General features: G+C 54.0%; 1 protein-coding gene across 5 annotated transcripts in view; it reads left to right on the top strand.

The window, feature by feature from the left end:
* The first annotated feature begins 3,419 nt into the window (after positions 1-3,419).
* The window catches only part of ZNF362 (zinc finger protein 362), a 37,980-nt gene continuing 19,021 nt past the window's right edge, over positions 3,420-22,378 (top strand). Inside the window, exons 1-2 of one of the 5 annotated variants that reach the window (XM_082424706.1) lie at positions 3,420-3,732; positions 16,918-17,043. In XM_082424706.1, coding sequence (XP_082280832.1) covers positions 17,006-17,043 — 38 coding nt within the window. In that variant the 5' untranslated portion in view covers positions 3,420-3,732; positions 16,918-17,005. Of the gene's footprint in view, positions 3,733-3,822; positions 3,927-16,917; positions 17,044-21,594; positions 21,704-22,237; positions 22,319-22,378 lie in introns of those variants that run through there. The other 4 variants (XM_082424705.1, XM_082424707.1, XM_082424709.1 and 1 more) reach the window with 4 other exon arrangements.

The raw sequence follows: 22,378 nt of genomic DNA, 5'->3' as shown, positions 1-22,378 counted from the left end.
TAAGAGTGGGTTGCTGTTCACCCGATCAATCATTTGTCCATCCATTCAGCAAACATTTATTCTAATGCACCATGATAAGTGCTTTGCCAGCAGTGTGGCCAGAGGACTATGGTGCTCTTGGAAACCAGAGGAAAGTGCCTCTCCCCACACAGAGGACCTTGAATAGCCTCACAGAGGAGGTGATGTATGAGCTGAACTTTGATAAGGAGGTGTTCACTAGAGAGATAAAAGATGGGTGGAAAAGAACTGAGGATCCAGGCAGAGGGAACAGCATGAGCAGAGGCCTGGAGGCACGAAGGTGCACAGTGTGTTCAGGGAAGCGGCAATGTCCAGCGTGCTTGGATTTGGGGTAGAGGGGTCTGGGTGGCAGTGGCAAAGAGATGAGTTCAATTTCTTCACCTCTGGCTTCTTGCATCTCAGCCCACACCAATTCCATTCAGACCATATTAAAAGCCTCTTGGATGCTCCCAAAAGACTTTTTAGAGAACAGCTAAGTTCAGACCTGAAGGATGAGTTAAAAGTGACCAGGAAAGGTGGGATGAAAGGACAAAGAAGGGTATTCCAGGCAGAGGGAACAGCGTGTGCCTTGGAAGGTAAAGAGCCAGGCCTGAGACAGCAGCTCACTTAGTCTGACTGAAGCATAGCTTTCCAGGTGGTTAGACGGGAGGCTGGTGAGGCAGGGACAGATCATGTTACCCTCCCCCAAAAATCCCTTATAAAGATTCCAGCTCAGCAGCAGTCAAAGCCTTCAGGATGCTGTCTCCCATCTCCCTCCCCACCCTAAACTCCAGTGCCTTTGCATGTGCTATTCTAAGTACTTAGAATTGCAATGATGATGATAATAATAACATAATAACACTCGTTGGGCCCTTAGAATGTGTCAGGTGCTATGTCAAGCACTACTTCATTGAACAACAATGATATTAACAATCACATGGGTTGGTGAATTTTTTAAGTATTTTTTTTTCCTATTAGACTTTATTTTTTATTTATTTTATTTTTTAAATATTTATCTTTTTAAAAGTATTTATTTATTTATTGGCTGCATCAGGTCTTAGTTGCAGCACGAGGGATCTTTCGTTGCAGCGCGGGCTTCTCTCTAGTTGTGGCACAGGCTTAGTTGCCTCGTGGCCTGTGGGATCTTATTTCCCCAACCAGGGATCGAACTGGCGTCCCCTGCATTGCAAGATGGATTCTTAACCACTGGACCACTAGGGAAGTCCCTAGACTTTATTTTTTAGAACAGTTTTAGGTTTATAAAAAAATTGAGAAGATATTACAGAGTTCCCATATGCTCCCCCACCCTCCCACTCAGTTTTCCCTATTAGTAACATGTTAGTATGTTATATTTTTTTAATTTGTTGCAATTATTGATGAAAACTTTTATTGATTTATTACTGTTAACGAAAGTCCATTGTTTATTAAGATTTCCTTAGTTTTTAGCCTAACATCTTTTTTCTGTTCCGGGATCCTGTCTAGGATACCACATTACATTTAGTTGTTATGTCTTTTTAGGCTTCTCTGGGCTGTGACAGTTTCTCAGACTTTCATTGTTTTTGATTACTGTGACAGTTTTGAGGAGTACTAGTTAGGTATTTTTTTCGGATGCCCTACTGTTCTATTTGGCCTGATGTTTTTCTCATGACAAGACTGAAATTACAGGTTATTGGGAGGAAGACCAGAGAGGTAAAGTGTCATTTTCATCACATACTGTCAAACATACATACTGTCAATGTGACTTGTGACTGTTGATGTTGGCGTTGATCACCCGGCTGAGGGAGCTGGTGTCAGGTTTCTCTGCTGTGAAGTTACTCCTCTTCCCCTCCTTTTTCATACTGCACACTTTGGAAGGAAGTCACTCTGTGCAGCCCACCTCCTTGGCTATCTGCAGAAATTATTTCAAATTCTTCTGCATGAGAGATTTGTCTCCTCTCCCATTTATTAATTTATCATTTCACTGAACTTCTCAACAATGGGTTGCTATTTACCACCCTCATTTTCCTGGAAACTGGAAAACCCTCCCTTCTTCCTTAGCCGGCTCACCCCAGAACTAATTTCTGAAGAGCTTCTCCACCTCCCTGAGGGAAAAAAAAAATGGCCTCCTCTGTGTCATCTACATCCTCTTCCCCTTTGTAATTCCACCTAATTCCCACTACACATATGTACTGTGCTCTGCTCGGTGCCAGGCACTGTGCTTAGGGCTTGAACACAAATGGTCCACGTGGGCGCTGTCCTCCAGTTGCTCACAGCCTTGACATCCTGTGCTAGACTGGAATCTCCAAGAGGGCAGGGATTTTGACCAACTTGCTCATAGCTGTGTTTCCAGCCAACCAGCACAGCGTCTGATAGGAGGTCCTTAATCACTATTTAACGAATTGGGAAATGCTTCCTGGAGGAAGGCAAACACTGGCAGGTGATTGTTTATGTGTGTGTCCTTCCCCGGGGGACTGGGTGCTCCCTGAGGGCAGGGCCAGCCTTGATTCATCGTGGCCTAGAGGCCGGCTGGCAGTGAGTGAGTGTCACAGGAGGTCTGAGCCCGGTGAAAGGACCCAGGGACTGGCCGCCGCCTCAGGTAGGAGTGAAGTTTGGAAGCTGACACAGCCCGGGAGGCCGAATCGGGAGGACTTGGTGACTGATTGGCTGGGGAGGGTGAAGCGGGAGGAGGAGTCACACACAGATGGCTCTGAGGTCTGGAGCTGGGGGACAGCCGGTGCCACCTCTGAGAGACTCGGCGAGGACAGCCACTGACAACGTCCGGCGGCCCCACCCTTTGGGGGCTCGGGCCTAGGGCCAGGGAGCGCCGGAGCTTACTGAGGGAGGGGGTGGCCTGGCCTGTACAAACTTCTCCCCCTCCCCCCATCCCCGTGTCCTCGACTTAAAAACAAAAATCTCAGCCTGGATTTTGAGCGCGATCGTTGGTTATCAGGTGTGGGAGCCCATCCTGGGGGTCCCCTCCTGCCTGCCGTCTGCGAGGGAGACCCCCAGGCGCGGCCTGGCCCCGCGCGGGCTCGGCCTGGTCGGGGCCGCGGCCCGCCAGGCCCAGGTCCCCAGTCCGCCGTCGCCGGGGAGGGGGCCTGGGCGGGACAATGGCCGCGGCAGCCGGGGCCCCGGGAGCCCCCGTGCTGGGGAAGGGGGCTGGCCTAGGGCTGGGCGCCGGTGCCCTCCCCGCGCGGCTCGGGCGGGCGGAGGGGGGCGAGGAGTTCCTTTGTGGCTCTGCCTCCGGCGCGGCGCGGGCGGGGGGCGCCGCGCAAGTTTGCGAGGCGGCAGCGGCGGCGGCGGCGGCGAGCGCGAGACGAGGCCCCGGGGCCCAAGCGGGGCCCCCAGCGCGCGGCCCGCCCCCGCCCCCCGCCCGGCCCCCTCCCCTCCCGCGCCGTCGCCCGCGCCCGGCGCTGCCCACTCGCGGGAGCCCCCGGGGCCGGACGGGCTGCGCAGCCGGAGAGGCGGGGGCCCGACGCGGCCCCCCCGGAGCCGGGCGCCTGGCGCGGGGGCTCGCCGAGCGCACGGGGGGCCGCGCGGCGCTGCAGACCCAGCCTCCCGCCGCCGCCGCCGCTGCCGCCGCCGCCTCGGCGCTTGCAGAACCCAGAAGTGAACAGCAGGCGACCCGGAAGGTTTGCGCGCGGCTCCGCACCGAGCCGGAGCCGGAGCCCGGAGCCGGAGCCCCAGCCCGGCCCTACTCGGGCCGCCGGGCGCGGGGCTGCGGCCGCGTCCCGGAGCCGCCGCCAGCACAGCCAGGTCCGTGCGGGCCCGGAGCGCGGGGAGCGGGCCCGGCGGCGGCGGGCGCCCGCCCGCGGGAAAGTTGCGCCGAGTTGCGGGCGGGGGGCCGGCCGGGGCGCGGGCGCTGTCAGCGCGGGCCGGGGCGCTCAGAGGACCCGGGGCCGTCTGCACCTCGGGCCCGGCCCAGAGTGGCGGCGGTAGCGGCGCGCGGGGTAGGAAGTGTCTCCGGCGGTGTGTCTGGTCTGCTCTCCGAGTGTGCGTGTGCCTGTGTGTGTGTGTGCGCGCGTGTGTGTGTTTTCTTAAGCCGGGCTATTCAAACCTGCTGCAATTCTCCGGTAAACAATGATTCATGGGGCTTAATGCAAATAAACGGATTGCAAACGACGCGGTTCGCGCACTTTGCAGCCGGCCGGGTGGAGCGGCCAGTGCCGGATTTCTCCCTTTTTTTGCAGATCTGCAGAATATGGCGTCCCTGTCCTGTTTTAAAAATAAGCCAGGCTGCCATTTTTGTTTTTCTTTTGTCTGAAAATTTTAATAAAACTGTCTGAGAATGTGGGAGAGGCGGCTGGAAGCAGAGGGGGCACCCGAAGGGTTGGCTTTTTTCCTTTTCTTTGGCGAGAGCCGCGAGCCTTTCGGGGAGGTGAGACACAATGCAATTGCACTTTAAAGAGAGAGAGAGAAAAAAAAGGAAGCCTCTGGGCGATTTTGGGGGGAGGGTTGGGAATTTAAAGTTAACTCCGAAAGTTTTCTTTTTTTTTTTTAGTTTTTTTTTTTTTTTCTTTTGGAAGGCGGTGAAATGCCGCGAAAGGATCTCGGGGCGCATTTCTCCCCCCAGCCAGCTGCCTCTGCGGGATTTTTGGGAAAAAGTTAACTGCCGGTTTCCCCAGAGCTGCGGGGGGGATGTGGAGGATTGGGGACGGGGGTTTCGGGGGACCAGGAAATGTCTTTTGGAAGAGGCCGCGTAAAACGGCATTGTAAGGAACTATATTCTCAGATTTGGAGGAGAGGGTTGGCAATAGGGGCTCTGAGTGGGCCCTGGGTTTCCAACTAAGACCCTCGGCATGAGGAAGTAATCGTGCTCTCCCCCACCCTGTCCTGGAGCAGTGTGGAACCCTCAGAGCTCTGAGCTGGGGGTGGGGTGGGCCTGTCTCCTTCATGGGTGGCCGGGGCCCCATTGTAGGCGGAAATCCTGCCCTGGGTGCTGGGGTGGCTCCCTGAGCCCTTGGGCAAGTGTGCTTGGCAGTTGGAGAGCCCCTTCCCCGACCTGGTGGGCCTCCTGGCCCTGGTAGGTGGCTTCTGGTGGTGAATGCCCCCAGGTGGTTGGCTCTTGGCTGGGTGCAGGCTGGCAGCCCCAGTGGGACCTGTCTGAGGGGAGGGGCCAGGAGAGGTGCGGTGGTGGTCGTCTGAGCCTCTTCCCTGGGGTGTGCTCTTACCCCCTCTGCCGCCCCTGCCCTGCCCTGGAGGCTCCCTGTTGGAGGCAGTTTGGACTTGGGTGAAGTTCCTGAAGTATCTCTCTGGACAGGTCAGGGCTTGCTGGCTTTCAGGCTACAGAAGTGTTCTGAAGGCCAGGCCCACGAGGTCTGGGGTGGCTGGCGCTGTCCAAGGCACCTGGGCAGCCTTGGTTGGGTGTGGTCTTTCCCTTTTGGGAAAGTTTGTCTGTCCTGGGAGGACCCTAAGCCTGTCTAACCCTTGCCCCAAGGTCTCCTGGAGGGGAGATCCCTCCAGTCACTCCTGGTCTGTGTCCTGGCTCCACAGGGCAGGGTGAGCTCACTTCGGGCAGAGCCAGGGGTTGAAGCCTGGGGCTTAGGGATTCAGGGCTGCAGAACTTGGCATGTCTGAGCCAGAGGGTACCAAGCCAGGCATTTTTCTGATGGAGAAACTGAAGTCCAGAGAGGGGAAGTGATTTTCCCAAGGTCACACTGCCAGTTAGATGGAGAGCTGAGACAGGGACTCAGATTTCAGGTTTTCACGTCTGGGCTCTCTCCACTGTTCTCTGTTGGGGGTCTGACCCTTGGAAGAGTCATTTTGGACAGAACTGGACTGGAATGGGACAGCATGTCCACCTTCACTCCTACCCTGCCCACCACCATCATAATCCTGCCTGGGTGAAGGGAACTTTACAGTTTGCACCGTGTAGTGCATGATTGTTATCACATCAGGTTCTCCCAGAAACTCAGGTGAAATTGTCAAGGTGGGGGATACTTAACCCCATTTTAAAATTTAGGAAACCGAGGCTTGGAGAGGTTGAGCCGTGGAAGAGGAGGGCTTAAACTCAAGCTTCCGGACTCGTTGTCCAGGGAGCCTTTTCCTGGGTGGACTTTGGTAGTTGTGGACAGGTGTCTTTCCCAACTTCTAGTTTTTGATCTTTCAAATTCTTCTGCTGACCCCACTGACTGTGTAAAAAATCTAGAAGCCCACCCCTTAAAGAGTGTCAGAGCTGAAAAGGCCCTGAGAGGTCATCTTGGCTCAGAGAGGGGCAGCCACAGGCTTGAAGTCACCCAGCAGTTTGGGTCCCAGCTAGGAGCAGAGCCTGTCTCCTGTCTCCTTTTGTCTGTGAGACACTCAGAGGGAGAGTGAAGCACTCTACCTCCCGCCAGATTCCACTGCTTGCTGGTGGTTATGGTGATGGGGCCACGGGCACTATAATGGCCAGCACCTGGCAGAGGCATGGCTTTGTCCCGGGGGCTGAGGAATAGGCTGTCTGTGGTCCGGGGGATGGGGGCAAGATGGCCCCTGGTGTGTGGGTGAGGTGTGGACTGGGTCTGAAGCTAGCCTGGCTCCAGCCCTTCCCTGGGCAGACACTTCCCTGCCTCTCTGTAAAGTGAGAGTCCTTTCTTCCTTCCTCCCTCCATTCATTCATTCATTCATCTCCATCCATTAGTTCATTCATTAGTTTGCCAGATTATTCTTTTATCCTTTCATTGTACATTCATTAGTTTATTGGTTAGTCATTTCAGTAGTCATCCATCTGCCCTCCCATCCATCCATCCATCCATCCATCCATCCGTTCATCTGTTCATCTGTCCAGCCAGCCAATCCCTAGCTTACCTAGCCCAGGTTGGACAGCCATGTGAAGTACAAGGACAGTCCTTCAGGGCTCCAAAGCTAACAGGGCGCAGAGAGCACTAGCTAGGGCAGTATCCATGGGTGCCTACATGAGTCCCCAGGGAAGGTCTCTTGGAGAAGCAGGGGCTTGAAAATACCACTACCATGATGGTGAATCTGGGTCCTGGGTCCAAGATCCATTTGTCTTTACAGTTTGTACAGTGTGGTGTATGGCTCGTGTGACTTTGGGCACATTCTTCCCCTCTCTGAGCCTCGATTTCTTGATCTTTAAAATGGGGTAGTCTCTGTGACTCTCTCGTGGCTTGTTGGGAACGAACACAAGAGTGTCTGTGATGTCTCCCCGCCGCGGCCAGGCGTGTAGTAGGAGCTCAGTGTACACCAACTGAATTAGAAGGATTGTTGATTACCAACTCAGGCCCTACCTCGATTTTGAAAACCATTGTGCTGGTTTCAGAATGAGCCCAATGATCTGGGGACCCTGAAAGCCTTGTTTAGCCTTGTCATTCCCCTGCTGAAACTCTTTTAATATTTCCTAGGCATTTTGAAGAACAAAAATCCAAAGTCCTTTAGAGGCCTACAAGGCCCTTTATGGTCCGGGCCTGCCCATCCCTCCACCTCAGCTCCCCCTCTACCCTCCAGTCTCACCACTTCCAGCCACACCAGCTTCTTTCTGCACCTCGAATTTACAAAGCCTGTTGGCAGGGCCTTTGCACATTCACCCCCGACCTGGAATGCTTGCACGGCTGGCGCCTTCTTGTTTTACAGGTTTCGACTCAGTTGGGGCTTCCCTGGCCACCTTGTCTGTGATAGCTTCCCACTGTCACTCTCGGTCACATCAGCCCTTGCAGCTCTTACCAGTATCTGAAACTTCCTCATGTATTTGTTTATTTGCACTTCTTGCCTGTCTGCACAGCTGGCACATGCTTAAACCCCATGCAGGCGAGTGGGCAGGTGGGTCCAGCACGGAGTGGCTGTGGCTTTGGTGGACGTGAGGAGATGCCCGGGGAGCCCAGGTGTGGCGGCAGCCCTGGCTGCGGGGCAGCCCCTGGGAGATGAAGTGACACCAAGCTCTGCCCTCTCCTCCCCTGGGAGGCTCCGGGCTGTTGTCAGGAAATAATGAGATGATTAAATCATGGGATCTAAGAATCCTAGTCTCTTTCAATCTCAGAACCTTAGCATCTAAGAAGATTTCCGCCTCAGAACCTTTGACACTGGAGTCTGCACTTGATCCAATCTGGGACTTAGACCCTTTACAAAGAGCTCTCACTGCCTTACTTATTTAGTGGCCCAGAGTGCTTACATTGTGCCAGGCCTTGTTCCAAAAGGCTTTATAAATGTTGACGTATTTAATCCTCATTGTTATTACCCCCGTTTTACAGCCAAGGAAATGGAGGCACAGAGAGATTAGGTAACTTGCCCAAGGTCACAGAGCTCAACAGGCACATTGTGCGATTTGAACCCAGCACTCTGGGACTCTGCCTTAGAATCCCACAGCTGGTGAGGGGAAGCCCAGCCTCACCTGACCCCTGCACAGAGCGGGAACCCCCTTCCCACATCCTTGACAAGAGGGCCTCTGATCTCCGCTAGAGTGGCAGGGAGTTCCCTCCTCACCAGTCCCCCTAGCCTCCCTTTGTCAGACAATTGTCATTGCTGGAAAGGTCTTCTTTACACAGTGTGAAGTACTGCACCTCCCCCTGTGAATAACACTTGGGAAGTGATGTTAGTGATAGACAGTTTCCCAGTGCTTTTGACCTTATAGTTTCATGACTTCAGTAGCTTCTTTCTCCCCACTGGGTTGTGAGCTCCCTGAGGGCCTCCTTGGTGCCCGGTGTTGAATGTATGACCGGGCATCGAGTGTACATGCATCCCGAGCTCCTCCTGTCTCTGTAGCACCGTGCTAGGCCCTTGTCCAGGGTATTGGAAAGGCTTGGTGTACTGGGGGAAAGAGGACAGTTATCTTTCCATGTAGCCGCATGTATACCCAATTCGTGGAGAACCATTTGAGATCTAAAGTCACGCACTAATTGAGGAGAGGTGGACCTCACAGATTATCCAGCCAAACCTCAGTCTGTCCGTTGGGGAAACTACAGCGGGAAAGGAGAGGAGTAGGCCTTGTCCGCACCTCCCGATGCTTTGCCTGGTGGGCTTTCCTCTCCTCGGGTGCCGACAGGCTGCCACAATATGTGCCTTGGGGTTCAAAGGCAACGACAGCCCTGGTTGGGGAGCTGCTCCCTCTGTTGCATCGGCCTCCTCATCTTCACAATGGGGGTAAAACTCCTCGAGGTGCAGGGCTGCAGAGGGCCCAGCGCCCCACCTGGACTTGGGTGGGATTGAGAGGTGGGTGGAGTGGAAGTGGGTTGGGGGCTGTGGGTTTGGCTTCGTGGAACCAGGGCTGGCGCCGGGCTTTGGAGGCTGGTAGGATTTGGGGACGGGGCGGAGTGGTGTGTTGAATGGATAAGGTGTGTGGGGAAGGCCAAGGGATTTGGCTCTGGGGCCCAAAGCGTCCTCCCTTGTCCCTGCCTCATCCGTGTGGCAGGATATCCTTGGGGGGCGGTCCCTACCATTTGAGTCCTTCTCTGAGCTTTGGGCAAAGGCTTCATGTTCCTTGAGGGGACAGCTTGGCCATTTCAGGTTCTGGGGTTCAATGGGAGGACACCTGGCTGGGACGGGCACACCCCCCCAGACACACTCAAATACACACACTTGCACATATTCATACTGTCAGCCATTTCGCTTCCACCTTTGACCCTACTCCCCCTGCCCCACTTTTGCCAATTTGAGATGCTCCCCTGCTATTTCAGAAACACCACCAGAGGTGCCCCAAACTGGGCCTATAGGAGCTAGGAGTTCAGGAGACAAGTCCACACACGTGATGCACACACATCACACAGAAGCACGTGTATGCATTCCTGCCACCCACAGCTTACACACATGTTCATATGCCCGTGTGCACCTGCCAGGAAACAACACACAGCTGCCTGCCTGCCCCTCCTCGTGTACTTCCACACTCTTGTACACGCCATGTTTATCACCTGCACGCAGGCATACTCATGCGCACATGTGTTTTACACGTAGGTGCCTCTTACACCAGCCTCACGTTCTGGCCTTGCACACTGCCTCCTGCACACCCGTGCACTTGTGTGTGCCCACACCCTGCCCGGATCTGCTTGCACCCTGCCTGGACCTCCCACCTTCACTCAGCAGGACTTCTTGAGCATTTACTATATACCAGGGCCCACGCTCCATGCTGGGGACAGAGGTGGGGAAAACTGATATCGTTTCTGCCCTGGTCGGGGAGACATTAGACAAACACAAATGATGATACGATTACAGACTCTGGTAACTGCTGGAAAGGAACCACTTTCCTACGAGGAGGAAAGTGGTGCTTTTAGATTTACTATAACCAGTGACGATAATCGTGTGTGTAGGGGAGAGGGGCTTCTGGGAGGAAGTGATAGCTGAACTGGCTTGAAGTTTTCCAGGTGAGGGCATTCCAGGCAGAGGGAACAGCTGGAGCAAAGGCCCCGAGGTGGGAAACCAAGGAACATGGAGAAGGCGGTAGCCCTGAGACCTGGGGGAGGTGGGCCTGGCCTGCCAGGGCCTGTAGTAGGTCTTCCCTGGCCTCGACCCCGACCCACATGTCCACCTCAGGCCCTCTCCATCCCTCTCTCTGACCAGCCCAACCTTCCCTTTGCTGCCTTACCCTGCTCAGGGCCCACTCTACCTGCTGGCCTCCACCCCGGGCCTGAGCCCTGTCTGTCCTGCCCCACCGGCTGCCCACCCCAGGGGTCCTGAGATACAGCATGAGGACAGGCTCTGACCACCTGCTGGGGGTTCCCGGTCTGGGACCCCTAGGACCTGTCTAGAAAGCTCCTGGGGGCCAGGCCACAGCTGGGGTTCAGCAGCTGGCTCTCTTGCTTTGAGTAATCCCAGACTTGGCTCTCCACTGGTCTGCCAAGCAGCCCCTGTGGGGCCTGAAAGGCTCCCCGAGCTGCCGCATCCACCGCCCCCCAGCCCAGGTGATGTCTCTGGTTGGTCACATTTCCATGTGGGTCTTTGAAATGTTGGGAAAGTCTCCCGAGTGCCTCGGAGAACCTAATGACAAAACCGCAACGACCAACACTGAATCCTTACTGTGTACCAGGCACTGTTCTAAAGACTTGTTACGTATTCACGCATCGAATCCTCACAAAGACACTGAGGCCATACCTTTATCATCCCAGTTTGGTAACAGTCTCTGGGGCTTTGACCCAGGTTGTCTTGTTCCAGAATCTTTACTTTTAACCCATCAGTGGCCACATCGCCCCTCAGAGGGTCCAAGAATCCAGGCTGCGATTTAGTTGAATCTCTTTGTTTTATAGAGGAAGGAACAAAGGCCCAGAGAGGAAATGGACTTGCTGAAGGTCACACAGCGGGCAGATGGCAGAGGCGTCCAGCTCCCTCTGCCCTCACCAGCCGCACGACCTTGGGCAGGTTACATCTTCTCTGAGCCTCATTCCTGACCCCAAGCAAGGGAGAGATTGCCCTGGAAGCCAGCAGGGTGGGACCTTTGGGGGATGCGAGGACTGCAATCGAGAAGGGACACGGGTGGGGGCTTTTGGGCGCTCTGGATGTGTGCTTGGTAATAAGTCGTTGAGCTGCTCATTTTTGTTCCAGGCATCTTTCTGAATGTGTGTTACATTTCGAAATGTTCACAAAATCCACCTCACAGGGTCGTTAGGAGCCTGAGTGAGAAATACTTGTAAAGCACCTAATAGTGCCTGATATGGAAGAAGTCCTCAGTGATTTATTATTATTGTCATTTCACCCTGGCAAAAGGAGTTCCCTGTGGGGATGGGAGCTGGGGACCCAAGGGGAAATGGAAGCAGAGAAGGGCATGTGTTCAAAGCCTGCAGAATGTCCTCTTAGCCCTGAGAAGGCGGTCATGGCCCGTTCCCTGGTGAGGGCACTGGGGCTTCCAGAGAGGGTCACCTCCCAGGGTGTCTGTGAGTGGCTGGTGGTAGGAGAGGGGAGGGACAGGGAGGGGAAGGGACAACATCCCAGCTTCCATTGACCAGGGTGCACACAGCAGCCCCCTCCTGCTCTGATCAGCCCCATCAGCACAATGAAAACGGCCCTTCGCAGCCCTGCAGGGCTGTGGAAACCCAGCCTAATTGGATCCAGGACCCTCAGAGGCCTAGTTCCTCACAGGAAGTTCCCAGGAACAAGTTTCCGAGGCTGGCCTGGGTACTGGGGGTGGCGTGGGGGGCAGCAGCTGGGACTCAGGGCTCTGGCTGTGTGGAGTTGGGGGCACATGGAGGGCAGAGGGGTCATGGGAGAAAAACTTTGAGCACATGGGGTCTCAAAAGCGCTGGGAAGGTGGGAAATCTCAGCTTCCCTCTCGTAGACTATCTCCTGCTTGTCCCTTCCAGGCCATCCTTCTGGCCCCATGATGACCTGACTGTTGAAAACCTTGACCATGGCTTTTCCTGGCTCAGGGACCCCTGAACATGGCCCCGCATGGCCTTTCATCCAAGCACTTTATCCTGGAACTCTGGCCCTTTATGAACTGCCCCGGCAACTTTTCCCTCCTTCCCCTGTGAATTCCTGCACTGGGCCCACACTAGACCAAACACGAGGCCACGTGCTTTCCTGCCTCGGGGCCTTTGCACATGCATTTCTTCCCACCCGGCTTGCCCTTCCCTGGCATCTCTCTCTTGACATCTCCCCTTCCTGCTATCAGTAAGTCCCACCTTCGTGCAGTCTTTGTTCATCCCTCAATGGGATGAGCTCGTCTTCCCAGGACCACCCCCGCCCCTAGCTCAGCCATACCCCAGCAGTACCTTGTTGCCCCTCCCTGGGTCAGGGGGCATTTTTTTTTTTTTTCCAGGGGGCATTTTTGAGAAAGCTTTTCTGTCCTAGGAAGCTAGCAGCTTTCCATGTCTTTGCACACATGTCCCTCTGCTCTCTCTCTACCCTCTTGCTCTCCTGGCAGACTTCCCCATCTTCAAGACCCGCATGGACAGACCCCCCTCCTCCCATGGCTTCCCTCAGTGAACATTATCGAGCAGCTAGGGTGAACTAGGCACTTGAGCACCTACTGTGTGGCCGGTGCTAGGCTCTGGGGCTGCAGCAGTGGCCCTGTCCTTGAGGGTCATGGTGGGAGGCAGTGTTTAGAGGTGTGATACAGAGGTGGGGTAGGGGGAATGCAGGGGGCCACAGGCGTGTGTAACAGGAGAGGGTCAGAGAGTGACCTTCAGCTGAGACCTGAAGGAAGAGCTGGGTGAGCTGTGCCATTGAGTCTGGATATAGGGTTGTAACCAAGAATCAGACCCAAGCCCTGATCTCACTGACACCTGGGGGACTGGACAGATAAGTTATCAGGCAATTCTAGGGTAGGGGGATACGTGCTTAGCTAAGGGGAGCCCAGGAGGCTGTGGGAGCTCAGGGGAGAGGCTGCAAATGTAGCCTAGGATGGGGCTGGCGATCAGGAAGGTTTCCTCTAGGCAGTGACACCTCAGCTGACTTCTGATGGCTGATGGGCATCTGACAAGGTTCCAACTGGATGATGGCCCCCCACGTGGAAGGGCATGGCCTGTGCAAAGAAAGGCACGGTGGCATGAGAGCAACTTGTTTTGGGAACCTGCAGGTAGTTTAGTGAGGCTGGAGGGAGGGATGCATGTGGCCAGCAAGGCCTCCTTAGCAAAGGCCCTGGGCCACCCTGGGGAGTTTGAACTACACCCCAAAAGTTATGGCAACCCAATAGGGATTTTAAGCAGGAGAGTGAGTGAGTGGGCAGGCTTTCTTTTGTTTGGCTTTGGCTCCCAAAGTCCCCAGATAGGCAGGGGAGTCCCTCTCTGACTGCACTCCTGACCGGGGTCTGGGGTAGGGCTTGAGGCTCACTGTGGGACTTTGAGCAAGCCCCTGACTCTCTCTGAGCCCCTCTCTCCTCCTGGGTAAACCTGCAGGGCCTGAGGCCAGGATCCTAGTGGGGCCGTAGGCAGAGACTGGGGTGTCTCTCTTGGCCAAGGCTGCCTGAACCTTTAGTTTTATTAAAAATATTCCTTAAAAAGTCATATAGCCACGTTTCAGAAAAGTCGGAGCATAGGGAAATGAAATATACCAAAACCCACCCCCGTTTCTGTCCCCACCCCAAGCCTGAAACACACCACTGCTAGCATTTTGGTGTTTCCTTCCTATCTTTTCCCTCAGCACCAGGTTTTCATATAGATGTCATTGCTCTATCTATACAAATAATTTTAAACTCTTCCCTTCCCCCCCAACTAATGTTGTATCATGAGTATTTCCTAAATGACTGCAGGGTGGTTGTAATCCCTCTTTTTAATGGATGTGGTGTCAGGGTGGAAAACATGGGCTCTGGAGCCCGACTTTCTGAGTTCAAATCGTATACACGCTGCTTGACTTTGGGCAAGTTACCTAATTTCTCTGTGCCTCAGTTCCTTGTAAGGTTGATATGAATGTTAAATGAGTCATTGCAGTGCCAGTAAACATTGGCTATTGTCAACGACTGTAGAGTATCACTGTGTAACACGATTTACAGAGCCATCCATCCCCCTATTTAAAATTTTGGCTGTTCCAGGTTTTTGCTACTGTAAAAAAACCATTGAAGCAAACAGCTTTGTGCATAAAACTTTGTCTATATTTGGGGTATTTCCTAGGGACAGATGACCAAGAATAGGATTGCTAGGCCAGGAAGTCTGAAAATTTTTATAGAGCTCATGGCACGTTATTGACAGATTGTTTTCGGAAATGTTTGTTCCAGTTTACACTCCCAGAAATAATGCATGGGAGTGCCATTTCACCATACCCTCACCAGCATTGAGTATTATCATTTTCTTATTGCTTTTTGCTATTTTAACATGTGAAGTTCATTTAATTTTCACTGCTAGGGAAGCAGAACCATTTTCTGTGTTTATTAGCTGTTAACAACTTTTTTGGTCTGCTAGTCTCTCAGCCTCTTCTCAGATCAATTAAGAAGATAGGGCTTAGATACAGAAAATAGGGAAGACTATAACACGGGACAACATAGTGCCAGAGTGGCGGGAGGGGACTCAGAGGAGGGGGAGGGGACTTTCCTCTATCTAGGCCATGACACTTTCAGTTCCCTCTACCTAGACTATTCATTCATTCAAACATTTATCAGGTACTTTTTGGTTTAAAGGTAAATGACTCAGCCTTGATTGTGGCCTGACAGAGAGCATGTCCAACAGCAGAGATGGATGAGAAAACGGGCAGAAAATGGACTGCCAAGGGTCTGATGATGAACATGCAGGGCACAAAGGGAGCAGAGAGGAGAGGCACCCAACATAGCCTAGCAGTCCTGGAAGGCTTCCAGGAGGAAGTGGCCTGTAAACTGGGGCCTGAGGAATAAGTTGTAGTTAACCAGTGAAATGGGGAGGGCAGAGGGTTCCAGGGAGAGGTGAGGAAGTGAGAAGGGAAGTGGAGCACTGGGGGAGCGCTCGGTCTGGCTGGGCAGAGTGGAAGGCAGAAATAACCACTGAGGCCAAAGAGGTCAGCAAGGGCCAGGCATGGAAGGCCTAAGGAATCCAGACCTTGTCTGGAGGGAAGGAGGGAGCCATCAAAGGTTTTCAGTAGGGGAATGTTGTGATCTGATTTGTATTTTAGAAATATCACAGTGACTGCAGTAGGAGAATGGAATGCGTTGTGTGGGTAGAGGTGAGGGACCCTGGGAGGAGGCGATAGCTGAGGCCAGAGCAGAAAGGGCTCCGGACCAGGGCAGGGAAGGTGTGGAGATAATCCCTGTGGAACCCTGACGAGCTTCAAAGTGCCAATTGAATGTCACCTCTGCCAGGCAGCTCTTGCCGACATCTGCCATGACCCACCAGGTCATATGTACCTGGAGGTTGGGGCCTGTGCAGGGCGTGGCATGCGACGGTCAGTTGAGTGCCCACCATCCCTGACCCTGATCCCCCTTGCTCCTCCCTGCCTCCAGACCCTCCATCTGTTCCCCCCACCCCCTTGGCTACCAACCACTTTCTTTCTCTTTTTTTAAGAATAAATTTATTGTTTTCATTATAAAAGCAACAACAACATTGCAGAGTATCTGGAAATTAGAGAAACAAAGACAAAAAACCAGATCAGCTCCAGCCGCCTCCCCCAGCGCTCCCAGCCTCCCTCTGGGCGTGGTTCCCTGCAGCTTTTTCTGACGCAGGTTTTTATTTTTGCCTCCTTGTAATCATAGTATCCGGACAGTTTTGGGTCCTGCTCTCTCCCATTTGCTTTGTTGGGAGCTAGTTCCCCTGTGGCCATGGGGTCTGGGCAGATCTCATTTTTTAATGTCTCTGGGCTGGTCTGGGGATGGGGTAGGTGGGACAAAAGTTGCTGTCCTGCAGCGGGCAAGGCTAATCACATTCCCCCTTGGGCTGTCCATTTTCTTTGTGTCTGTTTGTCTAGGCCTGAACCTCCCCAGGTGGCAGGGCCTGGCACCTGGTGTGCCCCTTCCTCAGTGCCCCTGCCCCTACTGCCCCTTTGTGGAGCTTGATAGGCTGGCCTCAGAGGCCACCGTCCTGGGAAAGGGTGATGGACAGACCTGGTTTCCAATCCAGAGTCAGTTCTGTGACCTCAGGCAAGTTACTTAACCTCTCTGGACCTCAGTTTCCTCATATGTATAATGGGTCTATTGCAACAATAAAATAATGGCTGTAAAATGCCCTGCTACCATTCCTGGCCTATTTTAAGTGTTCGGGAAAAGGTAGTCGGTATTATTGTGCTTTTTCATTCTACAAAGAGTTTCTGAGACCCCCTTGGACTAGATGCTGGAATGGCAGAGGTGAATGAGCACCACTTCTACCTGTGAAGAGCTCACAGTCTGCTGGGGAAGTCACCCAGGGAAACATGACTGCACCAGGGTGTGATCAGACCTGTAGTGCTTCACCAGATCTGGGTGGCATCCTAACTCCATCACTTGCTAGCTGTGTGACTTTGGGCAAGTTGGTCAACCTCTCTGAGCTGCAGTTTCCTCTTCTGTTAAATGTACATCTCACAGGGCCACTGGGAAAATTCAGTGACATGATGCGTGTAACATACTCAGCACAGTGCCTGGCAAGTAGTAGGTGTTGAAACCAATGGTAGCTGCCATTTATTATTATTATTGTTATTGTTATTCCCATATACAAGGTGCTGTTGGGAACACAGAGGAAGTGACTGACTGGGGGTTCAGGGAAAGCTCCGTAGAAGAGGGAACACTTGAGCTGGGTCTTGAAGGATGAGTAGAAGTTCACCAAGTGGGAAAGGACACTCTAGGTAAGGAGCCTGTGATTCCAGGTTGAAATCTGTCAATGAGGGGTTTGTTCTTTGGGGGAATAAGGCAATTGTGTTCATCCCAACTTCCCCGAGTGCCCCTCACTGCCTCCTTCCGGGTCTGCCTGGGGGCTATGTGCGCTCACCCTCCTGTAATAGCATCCACCTGTGACTCTGTCCTGGTGGCTGTGGGATCCTGCCCATGGGAGTTGCCATGTCCCCATCTGTCCACGTTTGGGACCACAGATCTGGCCTGTCGGAGTTCGGTGCTGTCTGTCTGCATGTTCCTGTGACTCTGTCTGTCTGTGTCGGTGTCCAGAGGACCTCCTGGGCCACACCTTGGAGGGCAACCTGCATGCTTCCTTGGCCTCCAGCTCTAACCAAATAGCCAGGCCTCCTTGGTCACCCTTTTCCCTGGCCCAGGGTAGCCCCCGCCTCTCACTTCCGTTCCATTCCCTGGGGGCCTTCGACCAGTTCCCTCTCACTGCCTCCTCTCCTGGCTTCTCCAGGCCCGCCTACACTCAGCAGTCAGAGGGGCCTTTCTAAACCACAGATTCTGTCCCGTCACCTACTGCTTCAAGTCCAGACTCCAGGCCTCAGATTCTGGAACCGCCTTTCTAGGTCTGACCCCGGCCGTTGGCTCTAGCCTCATGTCCTATCTCCCGGTCTACACCGATCACTTTAGCTCGCCTCACGCACTGTGTTGCTTCTCACCCCTGGGCCTTTGCACAGGCTGCTGCTTTTGCCAGGAATGCTCCCCACTCCTTCTTTGCCCGGCTAACTCCCACTCATCCTTTAAGACCTAAAGCACGTATCACCTCCGCTGGGAAGTCCTCCCTGATCCTTTCTTTCCATCCTGTGCTCTGGGCTGCTCATCCCTGACTTGGGGGGCAAGAGCAAGTGACTTGCCCAAGATCACACAGCTGGTGTTTTGGAGCCAAGATTTGAACCTGGTGCACTGGGCTCCAAATAAAGCAGGTTGTTCCATGGTCCAGGTGAGGGGATAGTAGCTAGGACTTGTGAAGAGGATGGAGTGGATTTGAGAGAGAGTTTGGAAATGGAATCCTGAAGACGTGGCTGCTGGTGTATCTGAGCTGGGAGGGGAGGGAGGGGGGACGTGCTGTGGATGAGTGTCTGTGGCAGGAGCATCTGGGCAGATGGCGATGCCCCGCTCAGAGGGGATCGCTAGGGGAGTACATATCCTAGGGGAAGACCAAGTCCAGCTCAGGCCTGCTGAGTCTGAGCAGCCCATGAGTCGTCAGGGAGGTAACTGGAAGGTGGGCCTGGAGCTCCAGGGGGCAGCCTGGTCTGGGGGTGGAGACCTGGGGGTTGACTGGTATTTAAAGTCCTAGAGTGGATGGGCCACCCAGGGACTGAGGCCAGTGGAAGAGGGGAGGCTTCCGCCCACCCTGAGGAGCCCAGGCTGTGCGGGGTGGGAGCTGGGAAAGAGACTGAGAAGATGAGGAACCCAGGGCTCGCGGCACACAGATCTTCTCAAAGGGCCCAGGTGGCCGGGAGGCCATGAAAGACAGGACTGGAAGGTAGCCCTTCAGCTTTGACTGCATGGAGGTCCCTGGTGGCATGTGGCAGGCCTCACAGGCAAAAGTTCTTTTTTTGCAGAAGCTTGTGGCACGTGTCTGCTTCCTCCACTTAGCTCAGGGCTCCCAGAGGGCAGGGCTCTTCTCTTTGCCTACGGTTCCCCAGCACCGGTCCCCAGTTTGGCCCAGAGGATGTATCCAGAACAAATGGATGGGCGGATGGGTGGGTGGGCGGCTCTAGGAGGTGTTTCATTCATTGACCCATCCAACTTTTTTCACCTTTTAGAGCAAGAAAAACAGAATGACAGCTTGCTTGCCCTACTGCCAAGGATCAGGGCTGTGAGTCTCGAGGCTCAAAGCACAGTCTTGGCTTCTGTCTGGGGCATGAAGCCCGGTCTGCATGTCCTCCCCAACCTCCAGCATGTCTCCTCTGCCTGTCCGGCGTGGACACTCAGCCCTAGCCGGCCTGGCTCCTCTGCCCCAGGCACTGTCCTCAGGCTCCTCCCGCTGACCTGGGTCCTCCGAGCTTCAGGCTCCCCGGCTTAGCACACTGCCTGACGCCTCCTCGCCAGCAGCACTCAAGGCCCTGCTGGCTGGCCTCACTCTCCAGCTCCCTTTGGTGTCAGTGGGCGGCTGCTCCCTGTCCCAAACCTGCCTTGTACTTTCACACCTCCGTGTCTGCTCACACTGTTGCCTCTGCCTGGATGCCCTTCTGCCTTGTCCATCTGTCCTAAACAGACATCTGACCAGTCTCTCTCCTGCTTAAAATCTCTCCCTCAACACAAGGTCTGCGTGGCTCAGCTCGGCCCCGGCCACCCTGTCACGCGGGTCCCAGGGCTGCACAGGTGCACACCCACCTAGAAGGCTTGTTGGGGGGCTCACATGAGATGCTCTTGATGCACACCTGGCAATGTGCCTGACACTCAGTAAGGGCTCAGCAGACGCTCCCCCCCGCCCCCGCCTGCCTTCCCTGCGCTGACACACGGTAGATGTACACCAGTACCTGGGTCACTGACCAAATCATTAAGTTACTTAAGCCCAGCCAGAGAAGGACCCAGAGAAATGAAGCAGAGGCTGTGCGGATTAGAGTACATGACCCAGGGCAGACCTTTCCCCTCTGTGTGCCTGCTTCCCCAACCAGGGTTAGGGGTGGTCCCTGGCTGACCAGGGGCCTGATAAGTGGCAGAGAGGATGCTCTATCCCGGCTATGGGACCCGGTACCTCCCTGACCAGGGTGGAGTTTGGGGAAGCCTGGACTTGGCATTGAACTGAGGAGGAGGAGAGGACAGCTCCCCCAGAACTGTCTGAGGAACAGTTGGGTACAGTGGGCAGAATCCTGGGCCAGGGCAGGAATGAAGCAGAGTGGCCTGTTTCAATCCCATTTTACAGATGAGGAAAACTGAGGCTCAGAGAGCCGATGCCCAACACTGCAGCGCAGCGCTCCCTCCTGTTTCCCCATCCATGTGGCCAGGAGCAAGTGCTTCCCTCCTGGTGCCCTACCTTCTTCCTCTGTGAAATGGGGGTGAAGATTTTCCCTGCCTCCTGGGGCTCTGGTGAGAATGCTGCTGGATACAGAGGGCTTTGTACACTGTCAGCAGTGCTAGATAACTGTGTGGGACTGTCTTTAAAATAATTCTGATTATTTCTTCATTTATTCATTCTGTCACACAACTCATGTTGTTGATCACCTTCTGGGCCTGGGTGCCAGGGATGCCAAGCTGAACGAGACAGATGTATCCAATTCCCAGGCCTGTCTGAGGCAGCTCCCCAGCTCCTCTTCCCCTCAGCCCTGGAGCCTCCTCACCCTGGCTTTACAGCTCAGACCCCTTCACGGTTTCCCCAGTGGACAACAGCAAGGGAGGGACAGGTCTGAGGCTGCTGGGTGGATGGGTAGTGGGTGCTATGCCATCCTAAGACAGGACATATTCACAATCCTACAGTCAGCATGCCTTGTCCTTCCCCCTGAACAGCTAAGGGACTGGTGAGCTGGACTTTGGAGTCAGGCAGATTAGAGTGGGAATCTCAGCTCTCTGCTTACTTGCTGTGTGACCTTGACCAAGTCACTCCACCTCTCTGAACTTCAGTTTCCTTAGTAGTAAAATGGGGATGATAAGAGTACCTGCCTCTTGGTGTCAGTATGCCTGGCACAAGGTGGGTACTTAGTAAATGGCAGCCTTCTCACTATTTTTATTGTGTTGAGGTCTTTCTTTGAAAGGAGAAGTTCCAGGGATCTGGAGCAGTCAGGGAGAACTCCAGGCAGGAAGTGCTTCTGGTACTGGGTTGTGAAGGATGGGCAGGGTTGGATGGGTGGAGAGAAGGGCAGCTTGGTCTCTGTGGGTGGCGGGAGCAGGAGGGCTTTTAGAGCTGCCCCAGCCACGCAGAGGAGGATACTCTTGAGTCCCAGCCTGGCCAGGCTTGGACCCGAAGCGGGCCCCCAGGCTGGGAGTAAGAGGCAAGGACCTTTGCATACAGGTATTGAGTCGTCTGCATGTGGATTTGTTCCACCAAGGACTGGGGTTTGCAAAGCAAGTTCCCCAGAGGAACTGGCTTGAGCAAATCTGATTTCTAGTCTTGACTCTGGCACCCTAGCCCTATGGTCTTGGACAGGTCTCTTTCCTTCTCTCCAAGCCTCAGTTTCTTCACCTATAAAATGGGATAATACCTCCTGTGCCTACTTCTCAAGTAAAGATCACGAGATAATTTATATAAAAGATCTTTCTTAAAGTGTTCTGATTAGGTTGTATCCTTCTTGAGGGCTTTTTCCTGAAATCCTCTGCCTGCGATTCTAGTAGGGGCTTCTCCCACTTGTAGGGCCAGGAAAAAAGGTTAAAGGCACTTCATTTCAGCCTTGCCTATCATAAGAAACAGTTCCATTTAAGCAACCAATACCAGTAGGTATTTAGTTAGTAATTTCTGTAAGAGAGAGATAAATAAGAGAAATTTGATAGGGAGCAAGACTTAATGGAATGCCTCTGTCCAGCATGGTCCCTATAAGTCACTTCTTGACTTACTCTAGGGTCACAGGAAGACTTGAACCCTATGGAAGACAAAGATAGCTTTGAAGGCCCACCCTTCATACTGCCCTGGTTGAAAAGCCCTTTTAACTGCACAGGAACTTGCCAGAGGTGAGGGCCACCAGACGGGTTTTCACATACTTCTACTGAAGAGCCCCAGACTGCCCTAGCCTCAGGCCTCCTCAACTCCCTCCTTAAGCACAGTGTTCCGACACATCCTTGTAGGGAAAATGTTTGTTTCTGGCCATGCTTGTTTCTTGAGGATAACTTTCCAGAGGTACGGTTTCTTTGGTCAAAAGGCAATACTGTAATCATTTGGGTCCCCGTAAATCATCCTGCCAAATTGCCCTTCAGAAAGGCTGTATCTGATGACCCAAGTTGCCCCCTGTGTTTTAATGGGGCCAGGGGTCAGAGAGCAGGGATCAGGGAGGGGCAGTTGCCTCAGCTCTGTGGCTATTTACAAAGTTGGCCCCGGACCTCTCAGTTTGTCTCTGGACAGCAGGCTCTGTGTGGAATCCATAGGGTTGGCTCTGCAGCCCAGGGCCCTTGGGGGGTGGGGTAATAGGGATTGGTCTGCGGGCATCATGGGGGGGGGGGAGCTGGGAGTACTCTGTTTTGGATATGACCTTTGCTCTCTGGGGCCCACCGTGGGACACCTGAATTCCAGACTTTTCAGCCTGGAGATGTGGTTCTCTGGGCCTGGCAGGAGGCCTGCTCCGCTGCGGGGTGAGGGTCCCACGGGGGCAGGGATCCCAGACACTGGCCCAGACTTGAGTGGGTGTAGCT

The sequence above is a fragment of the Balaenoptera physalus genome (genome assembly GCF_965194825.1).
Source record: "Balaenoptera physalus genome assembly, chromosome: 1".
Taxonomy (NCBI): Eukaryota; Metazoa; Chordata; class Mammalia; order Artiodactyla; family Balaenopteridae; genus Balaenoptera; species Balaenoptera physalus.
Note: the sequence above shows the minus strand (reverse complement) of the source record. Positions and strands in the feature narration are given on the sequence as shown.